The 22,944-nt window shown below is 42.9% G+C and overlaps 1 protein-coding gene across 1 annotated transcript in view; it reads right to left on the bottom strand.

Annotated features, from left to right (window-relative positions):
* Positions 1-22,944, bottom strand: part of scn8aa (sodium channel, voltage gated, type VIII, alpha subunit a) — a 36,759-nt gene that overhangs the window by 7,220 nt on the left and 6,595 nt on the right. The window contains 18 exon segments of the mRNA XM_053425489.1: positions 3,051-3,224; positions 3,709-3,863; positions 4,726-4,843; positions 5,456-5,929; positions 6,043-6,399; positions 6,512-6,685; positions 7,850-8,088; positions 8,327-8,462; positions 10,040-10,321; positions 11,714-11,995; positions 12,084-12,290; positions 14,073-14,214; positions 14,415-14,478; positions 14,747-14,968; positions 18,292-18,383; positions 19,274-19,402; positions 20,027-20,116; positions 22,041-22,159. Of these exon segments, the coding sequence (XP_053281464.1) occupies positions 3,051-3,224; positions 3,709-3,863; positions 4,726-4,843; positions 5,456-5,929; positions 6,043-6,399; positions 6,512-6,685; positions 7,850-8,088; positions 8,327-8,462; positions 10,040-10,321; positions 11,714-11,995; positions 12,084-12,290; positions 14,073-14,214; positions 14,415-14,478; positions 14,747-14,968; positions 18,292-18,383; positions 19,274-19,402; positions 20,027-20,116; positions 22,041-22,159 (3,456 nt within the window).

Here is a 22,944-nt window from a genome sequence, read left to right on the forward strand (position 1 = left end):
AATGACTTGGCCAAAAAGGGGGCCAATACAGGCCGTCGGCAGTACAGAGAAGTTTTGGAAAGAAGTATGCTTTGGCTAAATGCAGGTTGTTTGAAATGAAAAATGCAATTGTGTTAAAATAATCCTCCAAATTTTATAAATTCTAGTGAATAGAAATAATTTTCTAATGCACATTCACCAGAGTATTTCATCCTTAGGGATTTTCCCCCTTTTTTTTCCTGACTGCAATTTTCTCAGTCTGGATGCTGGAGGGACTGAAACAGGAGGAATACCAGTTCCTTACAAATAGGGAGAAATATCAACGGTGAACACATGTGAAGGCACCTCCAACCAGCCACCGCACAAACCGGTCAAACTCACCGCAAGAAGTACACAACATCCAAAGCTTACCAAAGTCACGGAGGGAGGATTGTAACAGGCAAAATCTTCATTTTACTGATGCCATCATCAACATTTCAGCATCTTAGGAGAGGAATCCATCAAAACTATCAAAAGAGCAGCAGGAAAGGTGGCAGTCTAGTTTCAGACCTCTTAATATAAATGTTGGACACTGTTCAAACATCAGGTCCAGGACGTCCTTGTGGGGATTTTATTTAGATTCTGCTGAGATTCCTCATGTACTTACTCTTTGGCACAAAGCCCCTATTTAAATCAATATTCTCGCCCCTTGAGAAACTGTTCTGGCAGGTAGACAGTCAAATAAAGATTTTGCCTTGAGCTTCACTACAGTGTTTGGGGTTATTGTCACCTTCAGCCTGACCCCTTGGAGAGCCCCCCTTTTTGGGGTCCCTGGCCTCCAGCCCCCCGCTGGGCCAGCTGTGCAGTAGCGGCCTCAGCGCCTCAGCGTCCTTCTCACAGAGCTCTGCAAGGCAAGGCCAATGACATCTGGGGCTGTGATCCCATGATGACGACAGCACAAACCAGAGCCTCACAGAAATAAAACAAACTAAAAACAAAGGGAAAAACACAACAAAACAATGATAATAACCTGAGTGAAAAAGAAAGATGAATGGAGTATGACAGCTATCAGCCTCATGCTCACCTACCCTGACTATGTTGTCATTACTTTAAAAGCTAATTTAAGATACATAGTGATTCTTATTGCTACATTGTCGCACACTATAACACTTAACTCTCTAACTTAACTTTACATTTCTTGCCCCTGGCATTTAGGCAATAAATAACACATTACAAAAACATCATTATAATGAAAATCAGGAAGACACAAATCAAATGGATGTCACAAAGATATAACACAAGGAAAATGAGGAGGAACATACTCAAACAGAGAGTCAGGCACATCCACACTCAGAAAAATACAGGCCGGGTTAATGATGGTGTCCCCCCTCCCCTTTTCTGAGTCCATGGCGATGGTTTGACCCCACAACACAGGACGCCAAAGGCACAACACAACCCAGTCTCATCAAGCGCAAGTTGTTTGCTTTTTCTGGAGGGGGAGCGCAAGTGAAGACCAAACTTACCGCTGGCCAACTGTCACCCACCATCATTACATCTCAGCAAGAACAATATCACCACATTCCTGAGGTTACACTTTCAAGAGGGTACGAGAGGAGGACGGGGAGGGAAGGGAGGAAGGGACAGGGAGGGACGTAGCTCTTTGTTAGAGATAAAGTGCCCTGCTCTGTCTAAAGGCTGGAGATCAACACCTACACATGGACTGAGTCTACCACGGCATAACCAGAATCATACCAGCGTGCTATGATTGTTATTGCCACAAGCTGTGTGTGTGTATGTGTCCAACTTTAAATCATAAGTGTGTGTGTTGTTCCTTAAGAAACAGACCTGAAGAGTATGTGTGATTTTAACTCATACAAACTCTATACATAGTAGTAACACTATAATAATGTAATTATAAGGCAATAATAATTTGTGCACATAATCTGTGGTGTGTAAAAAGTGTGTTGCTGCAGGGGGGAGGTTTGGGTCATAGGAGCTCATAAAGAATCAACATGGCAACCTCTGGCCATTGATCGGAGTCCATTCACAGTTATTGGAGGAAGTGGTGGACACTGTGGAGAGGTGGTTAGCTCAAGGAGGAAATTCAGAAGTCAGGGAAATTTTCACTCTAATCATGATCATGTCATATTCAAATTCTGTATATGGAAATGATCTCCTCCCTTCCCCACATTAGAATCTCACTGAAACCCTCCCCCCCAAATATTAAAATTGGATTCAATGGTGGTAACGCAGTATATTTTTCAATGTAAAAAGATTAGAATGAAGAATTATCCCTGTTCTGCTCTTTCAAACTTGATTGACACAAGGAGCAGAGAAGTCCACACATAGACAGAGAGGACAAAGGCACATATCAAGCATTGTTCAGGTCAGAGACACAGGTAAAGTCAAATTTACAGAGACACATCTGTGGCACTCCCCACCACTCTGAGAGAAACTTGAATATGCTTGAAATAATTATTGTCTCTTATTAATTGGCTCAATTCAATTTTTGGTGGCGTCCATGCTCAAATAATTGTGCATTTCAATTGTGTATTTCAATTTCCTATACGGAAACAGACTGAGTGGTTTCATGCTTGTGACACGGCAATAGTTGTGTTTGGATTCACAAGCGAATAATTCTTGTACATATTCAAGCGTCTCAGGGGGATCAGCCAAGTAAAAAGAGGGATTGTTGCTTGATGGCGACGTAAAAGGTGACACGGGCATGTGTTTATTTCAAATGGACAGACTGTAGTGTAGTCATGTAAGACACTGTCCTTACAGCATGAGTAAACAACATGTGCACAACATGCCCTATCACCTAACGCACGCCATGAAGCAGGTATTCAGTTTATACCCTAACCACACCCTACACATAACAGTAGGGCAACAGCTACATGCAGTTTTTAGCAACATCAGAGCCTGTATCTGCATATCTTGAAATTAGCATTAGCATCGCTGTTAAATTGACTGAATAAATATATATAAATATTTTTACCAGGGTGTGGTTGAGGACCAAGTGGCCGCTGTTCTGCTCTATAGTCTACGACACTCTCAGTCTAATACATTGAGGAAGCAGGAGCCTGACTTACATCCACAATGAAGAAGTCCAGCCAGCACCAGGCGTTGGTGAAGTACTTGACAAAACCGTAGGCAACCCACTTCAGCAACATCTCCAGGATGAAGATGTAGGTGAAAACCCTGTCGGCGTACTCCAGGATGATCCGAATGGTTTTCCTCTGCTCGATGTACACGTCCTCAAAGGCCTGCGGAGGAACAGGAACAACTGCTGTCAGCCGCGGGGACGGCAGCAAAAAGCAATATTACACCTGATGATTTATAATTCTGCTAATGAAACTGTGTACAGCGCCGCTGCTCACTCAGGGCTGATCATCACAAATGATGAGTTAGAAGACATATCTTTTCTCTGTGGAATGAGTCCAGAGTGAACGTGGATGTGCAGCAGCCTCTGCTCTTATTTGACAGGGTTAAAAACAAGGCCTGACTCAATCTCCTGAAACAGATCCCGTCTTTGATAAATGGCGCGGCCCATTAATCACAGACGCCCCCCTCCCCCCAACAGAGCAGCTCGGATTCTGAACAACCAAACTGACTGCACCACCCACTGAACAGCTCCTCCTCCTCCTCAACCACTCACTGGGCTCTGTTTCTTTATTTTCAAGATCTTCAGTCTTTATCCAGTTTGGATTCTATCGGCTCCATGAATTGTGTGCTTCAGAGGATGCTTACCAGGGCGCCACTGCTGAGGAGGATCATGAAGATGATGAGGCTTTCAAACCAGTTGTGTTCCACAATCAGGAAGCAGGTTTTTCTCAGGAACCACCAGGGCTTCCCCCAGCCCTCATTGATCGGAACATCACAGCACTTATACTTTGCGATGCAACCTGCAGACACACAGGAGAAGAGACGACATTCGTTATGATGAGTTAAATTAAGACGTACATTCCTTTCCTGTGCTCAAGTGTACCGAGCACAGGAATGTGTGAACTCTGAATCCTGTGTATTATGCTTGAATGAGTCATGTAGTAGATGTGGCTGGGGTCAAAACTTCTCAATCAAGTTCCATGAAATTATGTACAAGGGCGAGGCGTAAATCCAGATCAGGTTTTTTTTTCACTTCCATTAACATTATGAGATAAGATTTGATTATTTCCATTTTTCTTAGATCATAATTGATGCATCTTTATGAAAAACTTGTTTAGGGGACTGACATTTATGAGGGTTTGCCAGTAAGTGCAGATCCAATTAAAATCAAGATGCAGTAAATGTATATTTAAGTTTATTAGGGAAATAGTGGGCAATGGCGGAGGCAGGCACTCTACTTAAAAAAAGTCCCTGAACAATTTCAAATTCTTTAAATTACAACGTATTATTATAAAATAAATAATCCACGGGCATACTGACCAAAAAAAAGGTTTATAGGTTAACAATGTGTGATGGACGTTTTCTGGAAGCTGGTGAAAGGAGATCTCAGGCAGCAGCTGATGTCTTATGCAGAAGAGTTTAGTGTGGAGAACATAAGCAACAACAATGTGACCTAAGCTCATGATTTTGACTACACCGGACTCTACAGGCAACCCTGACATTTATTTGGCAGCATTCAGCTGCATCTGTGGCAAAGGTCTTTCTCTTTTTTGCTCTCTCCCTCTCTGTCACCGTCCATTGCCCTGCCACCCTGTCATTTCCATGGAGAATCTCTGTATTTAGGAGTAGAGGAATTGGGTGTTACAGGAGCAGTGGTCTCACCCTCTGTCCAGCAGGCCTCTGGTTCCAAGTATTCCTCCACCGCCTCCACTATCACCTCCTCCACCACATCTGGCTTGATGTCGATGGTGCTGCCCTCTGACGAGCTGGTTTCATCCAGCTGCAGAGATGCAGATACACATATATACACATATACACACGCACACAGACAGAAACATAGGGAAAGTTTTAGGGATTCAGAAACATTTCTGGTTTCATTGCAAAGCTAAGAATTACTCAAGGAGTCTTCTGGACCTTTTAGGAAATGTAAATATCACATTATCTCCAATTTGCGTTTCCTCAGTCTGAAATAAAAACTCAAGAAGTATTTGCTCTCTTGAAATGGACACCATAACAGCCCTGAAGATCACATATCATCCTCATTAACATTGAAATGAAATATCAGATGGCAGATGGTGTGCTCTGAAAGTGTTCTAAATGCAATTTGTCAAGTGAGATACATCAGCTGATATCAATTTCATCCATGCTCCAGCCACTCTAAAGAAGACTCTATAGAGTAATGGAGTTACAATAGGGCCTGAGCAGTCCAGAGTAGCAGCCAGGCCCATAGTTTTATTGTCCTGAGAGTGGAAATTGCACATAGTTGAGGTTTATTACAAGAACAACAACACGTGTCATCATGGAGGAAAAAGTTCAAACTTATTTTGTAAGTGCTTGGAAAACATTGATTTACTGTTAAAAGCTGGAAGTGGATAATACACATCTGACTGACCTCTTTGCTGTTCTCACATTCCGACTCGCTACTGAAGTCCTCCGTGTTGAGGTTCTCAAAGTCGGACTCTCCCACAGCTATGGGCACGCAGACGGTCAGATTCGGGTTGTGGATGAAAGACATGTGGTCCTCGTCGATCATGTACTTCCCCACGCTGCTGCCTATGCCGCTAGTGGTGCCGTTGCCGTTCTTGGCGTAGTCCAGGTCGCGGTTGATGTCCACCCCAGTGTGATTAGCGATGCAGTTCAGCTTCTTGTCATACATGTCGTCCAAAGGCTTCTGCTCGTCCTCCATCGGTGGCTTCTTTAGCAGGGCGGCCATCAGTAGCCGCACCTTCACTTTTATCCATGCGATCCCTACCTTTATGCGCTTGACTGAAATCTGCAGGTTGTTGGGCTCGCCGTCATCATCTGTCGCAGCCAAGTTGTCGGCGCTGAATGAGCTCAGCAACAAGGCAAGGAACAAGTTCAACACCTTCGGACAAAGAATAAGAAATAGGTTACCTAATATTGTGAAGGTCTATTACCACAATATAATTATTTAAAGGTAGCTGGGGAGCCAACAGTCGGCCCAACGTGGACACTCACCACCAGGTTGCCGATGACCATGACCATCATGAAGACGATGAGGCACATGCCCTGGCCCGCCACTTCCATGCAGTCCCACATGGTCTCGATCCACTCGCCGCAAAGCACCCGGAAGACGATCAGGAAGGAGTGGAAGAAGTCGTTCATGTGCCAGCGGGGCAGCTCACATTCCTTGGCTATCTTGCACACACAGTCTTTGTAGCTCTTCCCAAACAGCTGCATGCCCACCACAGCAAAGATGAAGACGATAATGGCCAGCACCAGAGTTAAGTTCCCCAGGGCTCCCACCGAGTTACCAATGATCTTGATCAGCATGTTGAGGGTTGGCCATGACTTGGCCAGCTTAAACACTCTCAGCTGAAGTTGAACGGGTGGAAAGAATAAATAGGATATAATTAAGATACAAACCTCATAAGCTAATAGGCTAACTATACAGCTATCTGAGGGAAGTGCAAGAGGGAAAATTTACCAATCGGAATGACCGCAGCACAGACAGGCCTTCGACATCAGCCAGAGCCAGCTCCACTAAACTCAGCGTCACAATGAATCCGTCAAAACAGTTCCAAGCTTCCTGGAAGTAGTAATATGGATCCATAGCAACCAGCTTGAAAAGCATCTCCCCTGCAAAGATCCCCGTGAAAACCTGGCAAGGAGTAAAGAGAAGTGAGTTGAACATGAGTAAAAGATCCCGTTTTCAGATTTACATATTTAAATATGTAAATCAATCACTGTATAAAATATCCCAAATGTTAATTAATAATAAAGTATAACATCTTGTGTCTGTGTGTGTGTGTGTGTGTGTGTGTGTGTGTGTGTGTGTGTGTGTGTGTGTGTGTGTGTGTGTGTGTGCATGTCTAAGAAGATAATGACTCATATTGCATCAAGGTGACCTCGAATAATATCCACCTGAGCCCCCATTGGCAATTTCTGATAAGTGATCTTAGAGCAGGACTAGTAAATAACACATTTCTGTCCCTCTAAATGTAAATATACACACTTGCACATACTCACACGTGACTCCATGTCTTCAGGAGACATTGCATCAGCTTACATTGATTTTGTAAAGACTTAGTCAAACTCTAGCCATAACCGTAAAACATTTCTTCACCTCAAAATGTTATGATCTGCTTCATTGCTCTTTTCCCTGAAACGAATACAAGTCCCCATAATAAGTTAACAGATGTAGGTCCCCACAACAATTGCAATGCGTAGAATATGCAAACACACACACAGAGTGGGTGGCTGTCTCATCTGTAGCATCTTGTTTTGGGACGCTGACGCAACATATTTCAACATCTGTGACACTGAAAAATAAAACAAAAGTCATCGTCTGCCCGGTCTCGGATTTACTCAGTTTCCCTAAAAAGCCTTAAGTGAAAACAGGCAGGTTGAGTTATCAGAGCCACAATTCCAGCACCATTTTAGAGCAGCTCATCGATCAGCCTCCACGAAATATTAATGCCGGCCTCCCACCCTTCAGCCAACCAGCGGAGAGATCCAGGCCGGTTCCACTGAAGCAAACATCAGCTCCACTTCGCCAGAGTGGAGTTGGAGAAAGACAGATAGAAGGAGAAGAAAGGGAACATGTGTATGTGAAGAATCGAGAAACACATGGATTCAGGAAAGCAGCAGGGGGGTTTGGGAGGGCTTTTTTTTTCTCCCTTTCAACTCTGAATCGGCAATGAAAAAACACCGCAATTACGAACCCAAAAATAACACCTCTCTAAGAGCTGCTGAGGAGAAGCAGAGGAAATACTTTTCGACTGATTCCGATCAAAAATAAAAGAACAAAAAGATTGCCACTCACCAGATTGCCCACAGACAGCATGTGCTCAAAGTCGGGGGTCATGGGGTAGTGCTCCATGGCCATGAAGAGGGTGTTCAGGACGATGCAGATGGTGATGGCTAAATCCACGAAGGGGTCCATGACTATCAGGTTCACAATCTCCTTGATCTTAATCCATTGGGGGGAGCACTCCCAGATCAGGAATGTGTTAGAAAACTTATACCAGCATGGCGGACACTTGCGCTGAGACTCCTCCAGTTCTGAAGAGATAGCGCGGACCAAACATCAAATCCAAACATACTGGCGTGCTTAAGCATACAGCATGCAATGGTATCAAATGATAGAAAAAAATTGTATGCATTGTATGTATCTGGTACTGTTCGATATGCAAAGCAGATAAGCAGGACATTCATGTCAAAACTAATCATTCAATGAGAGCAGCCCTAGTTAAAGAATAATGAGAGAGCAGGTTAAATAGCTGGGTTAAAGTGGCAGTACCCTCCACTAGTGTGTTGGTAATGACGCTCATGACACTGTTGGCCCGCTCTTTTCGCCCAAAGGAGGTATTGAGCTGGTCCACAGACACCATCAGGGAGCCCGACAGCTTCTTCTTCACCTCAACCTCAGTAGTCGGCTGTCAGGGGGAGAGGAAGAATCAAGCACCCATGGAGAGGACATGAACACCATCCCACTTCACCACCGGTGGCCGGCGGAGGGAAGTGCACAACAGCATTGGCAGGAAAAAGTAGTCAGATTGTTGGTGGGGGGGGGGTCGTGGGCAAATGTTTGATTCTTCTCTATCTCAATGCTGGTTTCAAGGTTGTCAAAGATGTGTGTGTGTATGCTGTAAGTGCATGCAGGTCTCAGCCAAAGTGGGAGCAGTGGTCTAGGGCAACTTGACCTAATTGTGTTAGAACGTAATTAGCCCATCCCGATTAAATAATAAATGGATTGTGAGAAACTGTGCAAGGAGAACTGCTTCTGCATGAGTGCATTTTCAGTCCTGTCATGCGATAATGGAGGCTTTGCTGCCATTGCAATATAATCATTAGGTTATTTTACTAAATGTCTCCCCAATCTGGCCATCGGAATCTGTCACTTGCAAAGTGATGCTACTGTATCTTCCTACTTTGAAACCACACAACTTATATTGCAACCATCAAGTCAAGAGCATTGTAAAGAGATCATAATGGAGGCAGATAGTTCAGAGCCATCCAGTTGTCATGCACGAGCATGCTCCAAGTCAAAGAGAAGGAGAGGAAATAACAAACATCATAGCCATTGTTCTACTCTTATATGTCATGCTTGCTGTAAACTAGGGTTAGAATCTACCATGCTAACTAGAATGAGACACGACTAATTCACTAATGTTGACCAGGGAGAGTTTGGAAAAGAGGAGAAGACAGACAAGGACAGCAGCCCTCCTTTGTTTCTTAAATTATATTATGATTATTATTATCAGTGCCTGATAGGATGGTGTGTTTTGCTTGTGTATCTGCTATGGGATATTATCTGTGTAATAGGGAAGCAGATAAAATGTCTGTGGCTCTACAGTGCTGGTCCCCTCTGCATCATCCGCCTCCTACTGTAGATCTACCCACACAGGCGAGCAGAGGAGCTGGATTCCTGGAGGAGGAACACATCAACACACTGGAGCACGTTAACTCATCATTATATGCTGTTTGCTATCAAAAATGATCTTTCATTACTTGACTGTGTGAAACAGGAACTTGATGACATCCCACGCATAAAGTTGTGAATTAAATCTTAAACAGGGGTTTGATGTAGGTGTCGAAATCAAACGGGGAGCCTAATAGGGTTGTGTGTTTTTGAAGAATGTGCAATTTGATGTGAACATATTCAAAACATTGACATTCACTGTTTCGAAATCAAACAACAACATTGCCTGGAAGTCACTGATAGACCTAGTTCCACTAACCTATGAAATGCAAGGGTAGGCTAAAGTATAATCACTGCAAAATGTAATTATTTCTCCATCCTTTGTCTACTGTTGGAGGGCAGCATACACTGCAGGGGCTGGGGGAGGGGGAGGGCGCGAGTGCTTAGCCAAGAGATACATACGGACTTGCAAAGATGACAGAGTAGAGAGTAGTAAGAGAAGGAAACGGACGAGAGGGGGGGCCATGCCTAGATAGGTCTCCTCATAGACTTCCTTACACTGTCGTCAGTAGCTGCCTTATCTATTTTCACCTCAGGCAGAAGGCGTCCACCGGGCCCAGGGCCGATGAGCGACACCACGCCATTGCAATCCACCGTGCTGTTCCTCTTTCCGTGGAAGCCGCTGTAGCTGTTCCGCCGGTACGGGCTGAACAGGGAGCCCCGGCGGTCCTCGCACTCCTCCACCGTGCTGTGCTCATCGTCGGCGAACTCGTTCTCTGAACCCACGTCCTTGTTGCGGCCCTTGAAACTGAAGATGCTGCTCTTACTGTTGTGGCGGGACAGGAAAGGCGAGCCGGGTATGCTGAGTAGGGACTGGAGATGAGGAGGAAGAGGAGTGGAGGAGAGGAGAGGAGACATTTATGCAGCCCAATGTGTTTTTTGAATTACATTTGATTGCACCATCCTTTTTATATTGTTTGTCATCAGTTCTGGGGGGTCACCATGAAAGGCAACATCTGTGGGAAAATTAATGCAAGCAGGACACTTTCCCCCGGGGAGGAATATTCCGCCGGAGCAATCACGTGTCTCAACAAACATGACAGAAATGCATAATTAGGTCAGAGATATACTACACTGTCAAGGTCACACACACAAACACACACATACACACACACACACACACACACACACACACACAGAAACACACACACACACACACACACACAAACACACACGACGGGGATACAGGCAGCTGCAACTACATGGACACAAACATCAGTCATGACATCAATCTGTGCTGCCGCTCGTATTGATCCAAATATGATTATTATATCTGCGGACAGGCCCATGCAACTGAAATCACATTTTATGACAGCAGCCTGTGCAGATGATGAACGTTCAGCTAAATCAATGCACTGTGGTTTTCCCACTTGTGTTGCATGAGGCCCGGATGCCTTTGTTAACTTGTTAGGTGAATACAAAACATACACGCAAACTATAAGAGCCAGTGTACTGTAGGTGCTGGTGAGGTCTAAACAAAGCAGCAGCATTGCTCCCTCTGAAACATTCATGTAATCACTGTGAATAATTCAGGACTTGGACATGTGCTGCTAAATCTCTGGCCACTATATGCTCCCCTGTACGTGAGATCAGGCAACAGCACATTGTACAGCAGCTGCAATCTCTTTCTGAAATATACCTGTGCAGCCGCATCATTCACTGACAACATTCTATTCATAGAGATAAGAAGAGCTTTGAGTCTAATTCTGAGGCTCTGTAGTTATAGATTGGTTTGCTCTTGTTTTATTTTACATAAAGAATTATCACTGAGCCTCATGTGGAACCTATAGTGATGTCTAGACATGCATATAGCTCACAAGTCTGGTTCTGATATTTTTGCATGAAAGATTTTTGCCTACGACTATGGAGAAAAATACAATAACCTCAACCAAGGAGGTTTTGATTTTGCCGCAGTCCATTTGTTTGTTGCTTGGTTTGTATATTTGTTTGTGAGCAGGATTACGCAAAAACAACAGAACTGATTTCCCTGGAATTTTGTGGCAGGGGTTTCCTGACCAAAAGAGAACGCCCATTAAATGTGGTGCAGATATGGATATGGGGTTGGATCCTTTTTCACTTTCATTTATATAGTGGGATAGGTTTTTCCCATGTAAATAAATGTGTTTGTTTAGGAGAATGATATCTATGAGTGTCTCCGATTTGGTGCAGATTCAACAAAAAATCTGGATGACAATTTGTTCTTACCTGGTTCATAATGGAAGACTTTCGACCCAGCCGGTTATCAGGGAAACGGAAGCGGCTCCTCTTGCTGCCGTCGTCTGACTCTGACTTGACAAACTTCTCGCTGTCGCATTTCTCCTTGTCCTGCTCTTTCTGCCGCCATTTCTTCTTACGGTTGCGACGCTCTTTGGCGCTCTTGGAGCTGAGTTTCGACATCTCAGAGGAGCTGCACGAGAGATGCCCCCCTCCGTCATCCTCCACCGCATCCTCTGACACTGTGCCTGCAGAGGTTGCCATGGCAGCAGTCTGCAAACACAAACACATGGATAGATTGAGAGCAATGATATCACATGGCTCAGGAATCACTGCAGCCTCAACCCTGCAGAGGACTGACCTGGGCGTCCTCCTGCTGTCTCTTGAGCTGATCCAGCATGGCCTTGAATTCCTCATCCTTACGAATGGCCTCCTCCATGGTGGCCTGGTTCTGCTCTTCATAAGCCATGGCCACCACAGCCAGGATGAGATTCACCAAGTAGAAAGATCCCACAAAGATCACCAGCACAAAGAAGATCATGTAGGTCTTACCCGCCGCCCTCAGGGTCTGTTCAGGGGAGAAAGAGAAGAGCAGAGACGCCAATGACATCTGATACGGGACCGAAACACCTGTATCACACTCACAATGACTCATCAGAAATATGCAGAAATATAGCGACAGTGAACTGGGCCATTTTTCTTGGCATCAGAAATGAACTCAGCATAAATGTTGCTTCCTCTGGACAGTAGATTCAGCGAGGGAACACGGCTACTGTGGAACGCTTATTTCCCTGCTTATTTCCCTGTGTCATTCCCTGCGCTCATCAACATTCTCAGCATGAGCCCAAGGTTGAGTTGTTCATCAGGGAGAGCCATGAGATGTGCCTTTTTGACCTACTTTCATATGCACACTATACCAGCCAGTGCACAGCCAAAAATTGTCCTATGGGCTGGGATGTTTTCCCCAGTGTAGACAGTAAGTGAGGAACCTGATGTTACAGAGGCCCGGCGGAAGAAATGAGAACAAACTTGAAGAAAACTCGCTCTCTTGATGTAAAAACACAGCAGGTATACAGGTATATTACAGTTTTGATTCACTCAGGCATATAAGAGGTTTTAGCATCACAAAATACACACTAAACTTAAATAAAATGTTCCCAAATCATCATTTCCCCTCTTCTAAAGGAGAACCAGTGTCTACTGGGAGCAGAGCAAAAAAAGAAAAGACTTCCTTGGATTAAGAAAATAAATTCCCTCACACATTTTGCATGAAGTTTGTAGGCTGGTAAAAATAATCACTGTATGGACGACAGGAGCCGATAGACTCGGCCGTTTCACATACATTTCTGAACATGAAAACCTAAACACAACTTCACAATCATGTCTCTAATGATTTAACACACAAAGGCAGTGAGAGCCTGTCGTTCTGTAGCTGGAAGCTGAATTTCTAAGTTGGGACCATAAATAGCAGTATGAGTCGGGGTGCTCCCATCAGGTCTCATCTCCCTCATTGGCCGTTCTGAAATCCTGAGCTGTTAATATTTCATACTTTCTTCTTTCCACTCGGCCTCCATATGTGGAGGAAGGAGTGTCTCCACCATTTCAGAGGAGTTTCTGTGGGAGCAGGCTCACGTACTGGACGGCAGCAGCCAGGACACAGTATGTGCAGGCAATGAAAGTCAAAGGGGGACTATAGAACAGAGGCAGAATTATCCTCCATTTGTGTGAGAGGTGGAGTTAAAGTATATCAACTGTGTCAATCAGTGGAGGAGCAGGAGATCGGTAATTCTGAACAAACAGGAATTCTAGCATAAATCTAGAGACAAAGATTTTACATTAGACTCAACCTCCGAGTCGGAATAAACCAATGAAACATTCATTTAATTTAACAATTTAAGGTCTACATAATTTTTTCACTATTTAGTGCAGCTTCAGCAAATGATTATTTTCATAATCAGTTGAACTATTAATTTAATTATCTAAACAATGTATTTAAAAAGTCTTGAGTTTGCTTCTTATAGATAAAAAGAGCCCAGTGATATTTTTCACTGGGTTTGTTTTTTTGTCTGAAGAAGCAGTCACGATTTACTTCAATTGAATTGGATTCGGCTGCAACGCTGTTTACCCCTGAAACTCCAAAAGTGTTTTGTGGACTCAAACATTTCACCCATCCCTCCACCGGCATAGTGGTGAGTGGATAATGAGTGGATTTTCATTTTTTGTTGAACTGTCCCTTTAACATCTTTGGGATATAAACTATTTGCTGCAGTAATATTTGAGGACTGATATGTGACGTTAGGAGATAGGCAACCTGTGAAAAAACGCTAACTTGTTGACGGATCATCCTCACCAGCATGTAGAGGTTTTCCCAGAAGTCCTGTGTCATGAGTCGGAAGAGAGCCAGGAAGGCCCAGCCGAAGCTGTCAAAGCTGGTGTAGCCATAATTCGGATTCCTCCCAGCTTTCATGCATGTGAATCCCTCCGGGCAGCGGCTGTGAGTTGGGGTGGAGGGAGAGAGACAGAGAGAGAGAGAGAGCGCGAGAGAGAGAGAGAGAGAGAGAGAGAGAGAGAGAGAGAGAGACAGAGAGAAGAGGGCACCCAGCGATATTTACTTCTAATGTAATCTGACTACAGGCAGATAGAAGAGCTACAGCGGGTCATGGATCAGCAGTGTTCAGAGGAGGCAACTCACCCAGAGTCAGAGCTGTTCCCACAGAGAAGAGCGTCTAACTGGCCAGGGATGAAGTAGAAGTTGGCTGCAGGAAAATAACAAACAGCCATAATGAGTCATTTCACATTCTGCTGCAGCTACACTTGTTATCCTGCAATGGCCTGAAAATCCATTAAGTCCAATTTTCCAATTCTACTTTGCTAAAGCGTCTTCAGTTTAGCGCATTTCAAAATCACTCTTTTTGTCCGTCCGGGGCCAAAACGACATATTCTTTTCTCCCTCCAGCATATGGGCTGACTCGTGCTCCTCGACTGATGCCAGCTCACCGTTGGCGAAGCCCTGCCTCCACTTACTGTCGTTCATGATGTACTCTTTCCAGTCGAAGCCCTTGCCGCTGCCGGACATGTAGTTCTCGGTGATGTTGATCGGCCAGACCACACACTTGTGCCGCAAGTTGCCCATGAAGAGCTGGAGGCCGATGAGGGCGAAGACGCTCAGGCAGAAGACGGTCAGGATCATCACATCCGAGAGCTTCTTCACGGACTGGATGAGGGCGCCGACGATGGTCTTCAGTCCTGGAGGCGATCACACATACACACACAAGGCAGGTGATGCAGGAGCTGCTGATGCCCCAGTTATTAATGAATCTCTGGTATGTCAACTAGGAATTATCTTTAATATACTGCTGCTAACATGCTATCCCTTTTAGGAATCTATTACTGGGTAATATGACATTTTTAATGTAGTGGCAAAACTATCCTTCTTTTACATTAAATATACATAAATATAGTATCTTACATTCTCATTAAATTAATTAATTATCTATGTAATAATATATCTACATCTAAATCTAACTGTGTGATAAACTTCTGCAGGGGATCATTTGTATGGATCAAATTGATAAGTAAATTGAAGAATAGGTAGTAATACATTTTGCACAAAACTGACAGATTACAAACATGACATCTCTAGGAACAAAACAAACAGCCTTCCCACTCTTTTCAGTTTTATCCAGAGGGGAAAAGATTGCAACATGGTCGAATTAAAACTACTGGCTTTTCACTGCCACAATGAAAAGAGGGGGAAGACTGTAGAAAAGTGAAAGGAAATCTGTAAAGAAGAGAGCACAGCAGCACAACGAGGGGCCATGAGGGGGACAGAGGCACAGGCAGGGGGAGGGGGGAGTGGAAACCACATGCAGGTCATTTAAACTCCAAGGCTGAACAGGAGCAATTCAATGCCAGTGCCAGTGTGTGGGCACTTTCTTGAACTGTCTTGTATAAGGTGTCATTGGAAAAGCACTGACTCCCCATACCGCGACCCTGCAGTCTGTCTCATCCACCGTTTCACTTAAGACAAAACCCGTTTACCTTGCAGACTGGCCTCCTCTGGCTGTGTTCACCTGGCTCCACGAGGAACTCAAACATGGAAGCAGGATGACCCACTTTATGTGTTTGGCCTCTACAGGTACAGTAGGCTTTATCCAGCTGTACTTCTTGTATCGACTTGTATAATATGCTCTAAATTTAAGACTGCACATTCACATGATCTCAGTTAAACTCCGTTAGCTTGGAAAAATCGAGTAAGACAACTTTACACAGTAAGTTTAAATATCATTTGTGAGGGAATTATATTAAAACATCTATAACTTGTTCAGATCTGAAAGTATGCCTTCCACAGCACAGTATATACTGTTAGCTTCATTAAAACTACCCTATAAAAGCTAAACATTTCTCCACTCCACCACTTCAGGCCTGGATGATTTATTGTAAAATAAATATATTTGACTTTTGGGGAAGTATGCTAATTCCCTCTCTGGCAGAGAGTTTGATTGGGATCAGGCCAATCAGGCCTGTCAATTAAATATAAACCTACAGTCAAGCTAAGCCTAACACAAATCCACTGACCAGCAGCTCTACAGCTCACTACATCCATTGGTCTGTCTAATCTTTATAAAACACAGAAGAGTGTAAAACAACAGTTTCCGGAATATTTTGTGCCGGACCAATCCCACACAGCCAAATATTTTCGGCCCAGATTTGGCCCAGGCCGAACACTGTCAACCAACCCACATGCTGTGTGCAATCATGGCACCTCGGTGGTCCACACCTGTTTGCCAGATATGGGCCACAAGTAAGCCATACCAATACCACATGTCAACCAAAGGTGGCCCGAATTAGTTATGTGCTATTTGGGGCATATTCACCATTTATCACATCCAGATTACACCTTGCCTAGAGCCCTGCATGTTTCTCTTGGGATATTTGGGCCACATTTGCTAATGCAAAAGTGGGCAAATTTAGGCTCATGTCCATTTTGTACAGGACAGAAGTGCCACATCATTGCCTGAAGTGGCTCACATCCATAAGCTGGCAGTGTTGTCAATTAAGTGACTTTCACTCGAGATTTAGCAACTTTAAAGTCCCGTTAGCAACGGCAAGAGAGCCTACCAATAAATCCTTTTGGGCCTTTGCTTCTCTCCATCGAAGACAGTGTGTTCGGCGAGCGGAAGATAGCAGTTGACCAAATTGCAGGTCAACAGTATGTGTTAGAATAAATCATTGTAATTCTTAGTTTTAGTTCTAAAGAATTTAACTGGACTATTTAAGTTAAACTTGCTTTTCTCTCAAAATACACAGTTTATAAGAATGTGTTTATTCAAATGTCTGATTTCACGGTTCTTTAGTCTAGAAGTCTAAACAACAGCGGTCCTGTATATATATATGTATGTATATATGCAAATAGCTACGTTGTGACATCACCAAATTGAGCTACTTTCTTTCAGAAATAATTGGAAACATAGCTTGCAGAGGGTTACCATATGTGTCCGACACCCCCAATAAAACTGCTTTTTTACACTTCTGTTTTATTTTCTATTTCCCAAAACGATCCCCTTATCTTTGCACATCACACACTAAATGTGTGGTTCCTTTGAGTGAGCACGACATCTGTTCAACGACCTCTATCAATAGATAGAAAGAGAGATGTGTGGCCAGTGTCACTCACAAAGGTCAATAGGTCAATCAACCATCCCATCTGCGACCCCAGCCTCTAGAATAAGAGCACACTTTTTCCTGTGTGGTTTACCATTCAAGTAGGTTGTAAAAAAAGAGAGAAAGAAAATCAATAACAAAACTAAAAACAAAAGAGGGCAAATCAAACTTTCAATGCCATTTGTCAGCCAAGCTCTTGTTAGGCTTATATTGTAAAAAGCAAGTGACTGAAAAGCATCATGCAGCATAAGAGATATGTTCACAAACTAGGCTTGGCAGTCTTCATACATAAATAAAGGGTGAATTCTTCTCTCTAAGAGCTATGACATTTCTCATGGGAGCATCTTCATACACCAGGTTTGTTTTTGAGCCCAAAAAACATGGGATCTCCTAACTCCAATTCATCACTGGTGTAAATGTGCAACAAAATTATTGATCCTTTAATTTCACTTGCACATTCAATTTGTAATTGAGCAACTAGAGGGATTGCAGTCAAATTTGAGAAGCACTAATCTATTCTTAGCTGATGCGTATGTGTAACACCTGATTCTGTCGACAATTTTCATTTAATACGAAAAGGTGATTTTGTCAATGTGGAAGCTGGTGACAGGAGTGGGTTAAAGCTATTGTACAGAGAAACACAGCTGCCTTGGAAAGGAGCCTTGCAATGAGAGCGCTAGTGGGGCAGAAGAGAGTGCAGACACTTTGGATGGCCCTAGAGGAGACTGCAAAGCCTATCAAAAATGTATTAGTACCATTTTTGATAATTTTGGAGGAAAAATAAATCAAAAAATGGTTGTCTCCAATTCTTCAGTTGTTACTTAAATCATAATCGTAATCATAATAATAGTGAGTAGAAAAGAAAGGGTGAGAGGATCAGCCTTAGTGTTTAAACTGAGTCTCACCTGGAATGACAGAGATAGTTTTCAATGCTCGGAGAACTCTGAATGTTCTCAGCGCAGATACATTGCCCAGGTCCACAAACTCTGTTATATATCTGAAATAGGGGAAGGATCACACACAGAACAAACACGATGACAAAAACCACACACACCAAGAGCACAACACCACCGAACCAGGAGGAAAAACGACGCCACTCACAGAGCCTGTCCACTGAGGAGAAGGGTGGAAGGTAAAAGGAAAGAAAGACACACACACCTAACACCGACCCCGCCCCCAACCGTCCCCGCCCCATCCTGTCTTACCTGGAATTACAGAAATAGTTTTCAATGCCCTCAACACCCTGAACGTGCGCAGAGCTGAGACATTGCCTAGGTTTACAAACTCTGTTATATACCTGCAGGATCAAACCAAAGTTACAACAGCTTGTTATTTACATGAAGATATGAGGTGAAAAAGATAAAGTTACACACAGACGGGTTACGTGACAGCTCTACAAACGGTTAAGATGTTGTGTTTTACAAGGTGCGGATGGTTTCTGGGTACGTATTTGCCCAAACGGAGGCAGGTAAATCTGTAGTATAAACTATGTAACATGTGGTCGGCAGCAGGAAATACTGGGCCTTAAATCGGATGCTGCAGACTCCGGCAGATTAAGAGAGGATAGGTGAATGGAAAGGAGAGTTAGAAAACGAGAAGAGGACAAGTCGGATGAGATTTGATGACTCTTGTCAGGGAGGCCGCAGATGGAAACCTTCAATTCCCAAAGAGAAAGACCAGAGAAGTCTCAGATGGAGGAAACGCAGGAGATGGGTTATCAGACACAAAGGAAGAAAAAAGAAAGACAGAGAGATGGACAATCATCTGCAGCACTTAAATCTCACTTTCTTTACCCTCCCACTTTATATAAAACAATGGAAATATTTTTCTGCACATGATATAATTTCATTATCCATGGACAAGTTGGATCACAAGAGAAATACTTACGCCATCGAAATGACCATGAAATCCAGCCAGTTCCATGGATCTCTGAGGAATGTAAAGCCGTCTATACAGAACCCTCGTGCTGTGATTTTTACAAGCGACTCAAATGTATAAATTCCTGTGAATGTGTACCTGAAAGACAAAAGTGTTGACAGAATCAGTTCACCGGGCTCGATCAAAGCTCACTCGTGAATTTCTGCGTCCTCATTAGCTGTTGAAACAACCAGGATATGACAGAGTAGAGTGTAGGTCAGAGGATGCATTTAGAAACATGGAGACAGACAAAACTCTAAAATAAACAGTTTTTAATTAAGCAAATTGTTTTTTAAAAAAAGCTATGAATTAGCACAATGGTTTCTCATGTAGACTTAGCTCTAAAGTGCAACCCAAGTTTGTGCATCCCTTAGACGGTACATTTGAGTCATTGCCAAACTACATCATACCATAGTCGAACCAAATATACCAAAATATAAATACTCACAGCAGGGAGTTGAGATAAGCAGCATGCTAACATGACTTTGTATATTTTCATTCAAATATATTGTGTTATTATTTTCCATTTGTTTTATCAAAGTAAAAGCCAGGAATGTTTCTCATATCCAGCTAAATGCAAAAAGGCTGCAATGTCTTTCAACAAATAAAATATATTTTCGCCCGGGTTGTTACAAGAATCGTTAGGGAGGCACAAACTGGGGTTATTTCTTAGCATGAATTTAGCATTGAATGAATTCCTTGAAGAAAGAGAAGTGTACTTACTCTACTTGTTTTGACCACTCGGGAGGATCACTAAAGGTCATGAATATACAGTTGGTCAAAATAGTACACATTATGATCATGCTGAAAAGAGTGAGGAGCAGGTTAAGGAAAATATGGATAGTAGAGGGGAACACAAACATCATAACATAACATAACAATAATAGTAATAGTAATAGTAATAGTAATAATAATAATAATAATAATAATAATAATAATAACATAATAAGCATCATCAAAGCTATGCAACATCTCTACTGTTTCTCCAGTTTGCATGTTATGTGTTTTCTCTGGTCCAGTCAGTCTGCGACATGGAAAGGGTTAATGTCATAACAATCTACTCCTAGCACTTTACAGGAGGTGGTTATGTGCGCCCAGCACCACAAAAGCCATTATTTCCCCCATGAAATATTTAAATGGTATATATTTAGTGGAAATACAATGGCATGACCGAAACTACAGTAGGGTTTACAGCTGCGAGGCTTTCAGTGCAGAGAGGCTTTACGCAAAAAAAAAGAAACAAGGAGAACCTGGGAACTTGCTTTATGGGTAATCAGAGATGTTAGTTAAAGCTGTGGCTTGTGGCTAACGCTGGGCAGGAATGAGGTAAATGTAGAGACAGAAATATAAACTGTTCAGAATAGAAATTACAAAGGGTTTCACTTGTTTTGTTGTTACTGCCAGCATTGCACACTGGTGGAAGGTGAATACAAATGTGCTGTTAATATCATTTCATCAAGACAAATGTGTCACATTATCATATCTTTATAGTTTTATTTTACTTGGAAAGATGTGACGTAAATGTTTTGTCCCTGTAGGAACAGGCTTACATTTTATCTTTTGATAGATGTGGTTTTATGTTTTTGAAGATTTAATGCAACTGTATTACTTTTATTAACTGTATTGTACTATATGTGATTAATCTAAGAATTCAAAATCACACTGCTAAGGAAAGTTAAATCCACATTTATTCTTACGAAGTCAAATCTTCTCTTAGTGTTTTGCTGCAACTAAATAAAAAATAAAAAAACAACGATTCAAGTCCTGTAATCCTGTGTATTTTTATCTCTCGACCTACAAAATACTGTAAAAAACGTATTATCAAGGCTGTTTCCTTATCAAGAGCTCATCTCTATTCTCTCGCTGTAAACTCTTAAAGTGTTTTGGATGAATCATCCTATACTTAAGTATACCTACATTTATCCAATTAAATATGACTAGGGGTTAATAGCTCCCCACACTTATATAAAATGGCCCTTGACAGTTAGCTGGGTCGTAGCAGCTAGCAAAGCGATATGACATATGCATTCGGCTCGAGGCTACAGCAGCCACTGTTAGAATAAACACTGGAACACCTGATAAATGCCTGACTGACCTTTCATTGGTTAAGTTGTTAATTTGTAATGTGGGTCCCAGATTTTATCGATGAAGACGAAGTAAATGAATTAAAAGAGACAACATCTCTGTCTGAGCTGCATTGATTTTGATGCCGTAACTCTGGCCAGCCGACGTCTGCTGGATCCGCTCCGTTATCAATCAGGGAATCCATTTCAGTGTCATTTTCATCGTGTGGTAAATCGCTGGATGGATCTGACCTACTTTATGGAACTGGCTCTTCCACCTCTTGAGGTTTTATTTACTGCTCTCTCTCTTGCTCTCTCTCGGGGGTTAAAAGAAATCAGCTGCTCCGTGTTGGTACAGTGATGGATGCCACAGAGTAAAACCATAATGGACTTATTGAGGAGGTCTAGATTACTGCTAAGGATGACTCATCATTTTGGTGAGCCTTTCCGTTTAATGAGAAAATGGCCACCGCACGTCTTCCTTAAACGCTCTTCCACGTAGGGTAGCCCCCTGAATCTGACTGTATCATAGCGAGCGTCTGTATCCTCTCCTGTAGCAACAGTCACAGGAAACATCGATAGCGGTACACGCAGAAAGACAGAACATCATGAATAATACACATGGACAGGAAACTCTTGTCTCCGCTGTTAAGACCCATTTTTAAAAAGGATATGAATGTATCAAAATTTTAATAGCTACTCGCCTAACCGGATTTAAAGGTTGTATGAAGTACAAGGCAGGTGTGGCACTAAAACGGAAGATTGTCTTCCCTCTATTTAGCACTATAAATGTCTGTGAAGAGAAGGAGAGGAGAGAAAGACAGTATTAATAGATGATAATCAGTTCAAAATATGCATACAGTACAGATTGTTATTTAAAACACTTAATAAAAACAACAGAATTTGTCATCCTTTTTCGTGCATGTTTACTGCATACCACAGCATACATAACTCATACACAAGTGAGGTTATTCATAAAAGATAAAGTGTGCATTTGCTTATAAAGTGGTACACTGTGCATCTTTGTGTCACGTACAATGAGCTGAAATGCGTTTGAAATAGAGTGAAAATGGCTGCCAGGATGTTTCTAACATCGGCACGTTGTCCCAGTCACTCAGTGCTGTCCTGCCCATCATGGTTTCCATGGTTTGAAGAGAAGGAAACGAGAACAGACCGATAGGAGCTGGCAAGCCTCTTTCTGTGGATAACCTCATAATTGCTTAAATAAAACATGGCGATTTGCTTGAAACTTTAATGAGACTATGTGCATTTGCACAAGTGATATGGGCGCTGGTGCTTTTAACAAGGCCCCCCTCACTACATTAAGCCCTGCAAAGTTGTCAGTTCAGGGCTGAAGGCTGGAGACAACAGAGTCAGGAGGGAGGAGGAGGAACGAGGAGGAAGAGCTGGAGAGGAGGCGTACAGTAAGAGACCTCATGGTGGTGTCACATGACTCTGACATTCTGTGCATTTCCAAGGTGCACGTGTGGGATGTTGTTGACTAGAAACATAAACATCCCATGGACGACCATGAACCTGAAACAAAGAATGTTTCTGCCTGTAGGACGACGACGCACA

This window comes from Pleuronectes platessa, chromosome 6, assembly GCF_947347685.1.
Source record: "Pleuronectes platessa chromosome 6, fPlePla1.1, whole genome shotgun sequence".
NCBI classification, from domain to species: domain Eukaryota; kingdom Metazoa; phylum Chordata; class Actinopteri; order Pleuronectiformes; family Pleuronectidae; genus Pleuronectes; species Pleuronectes platessa.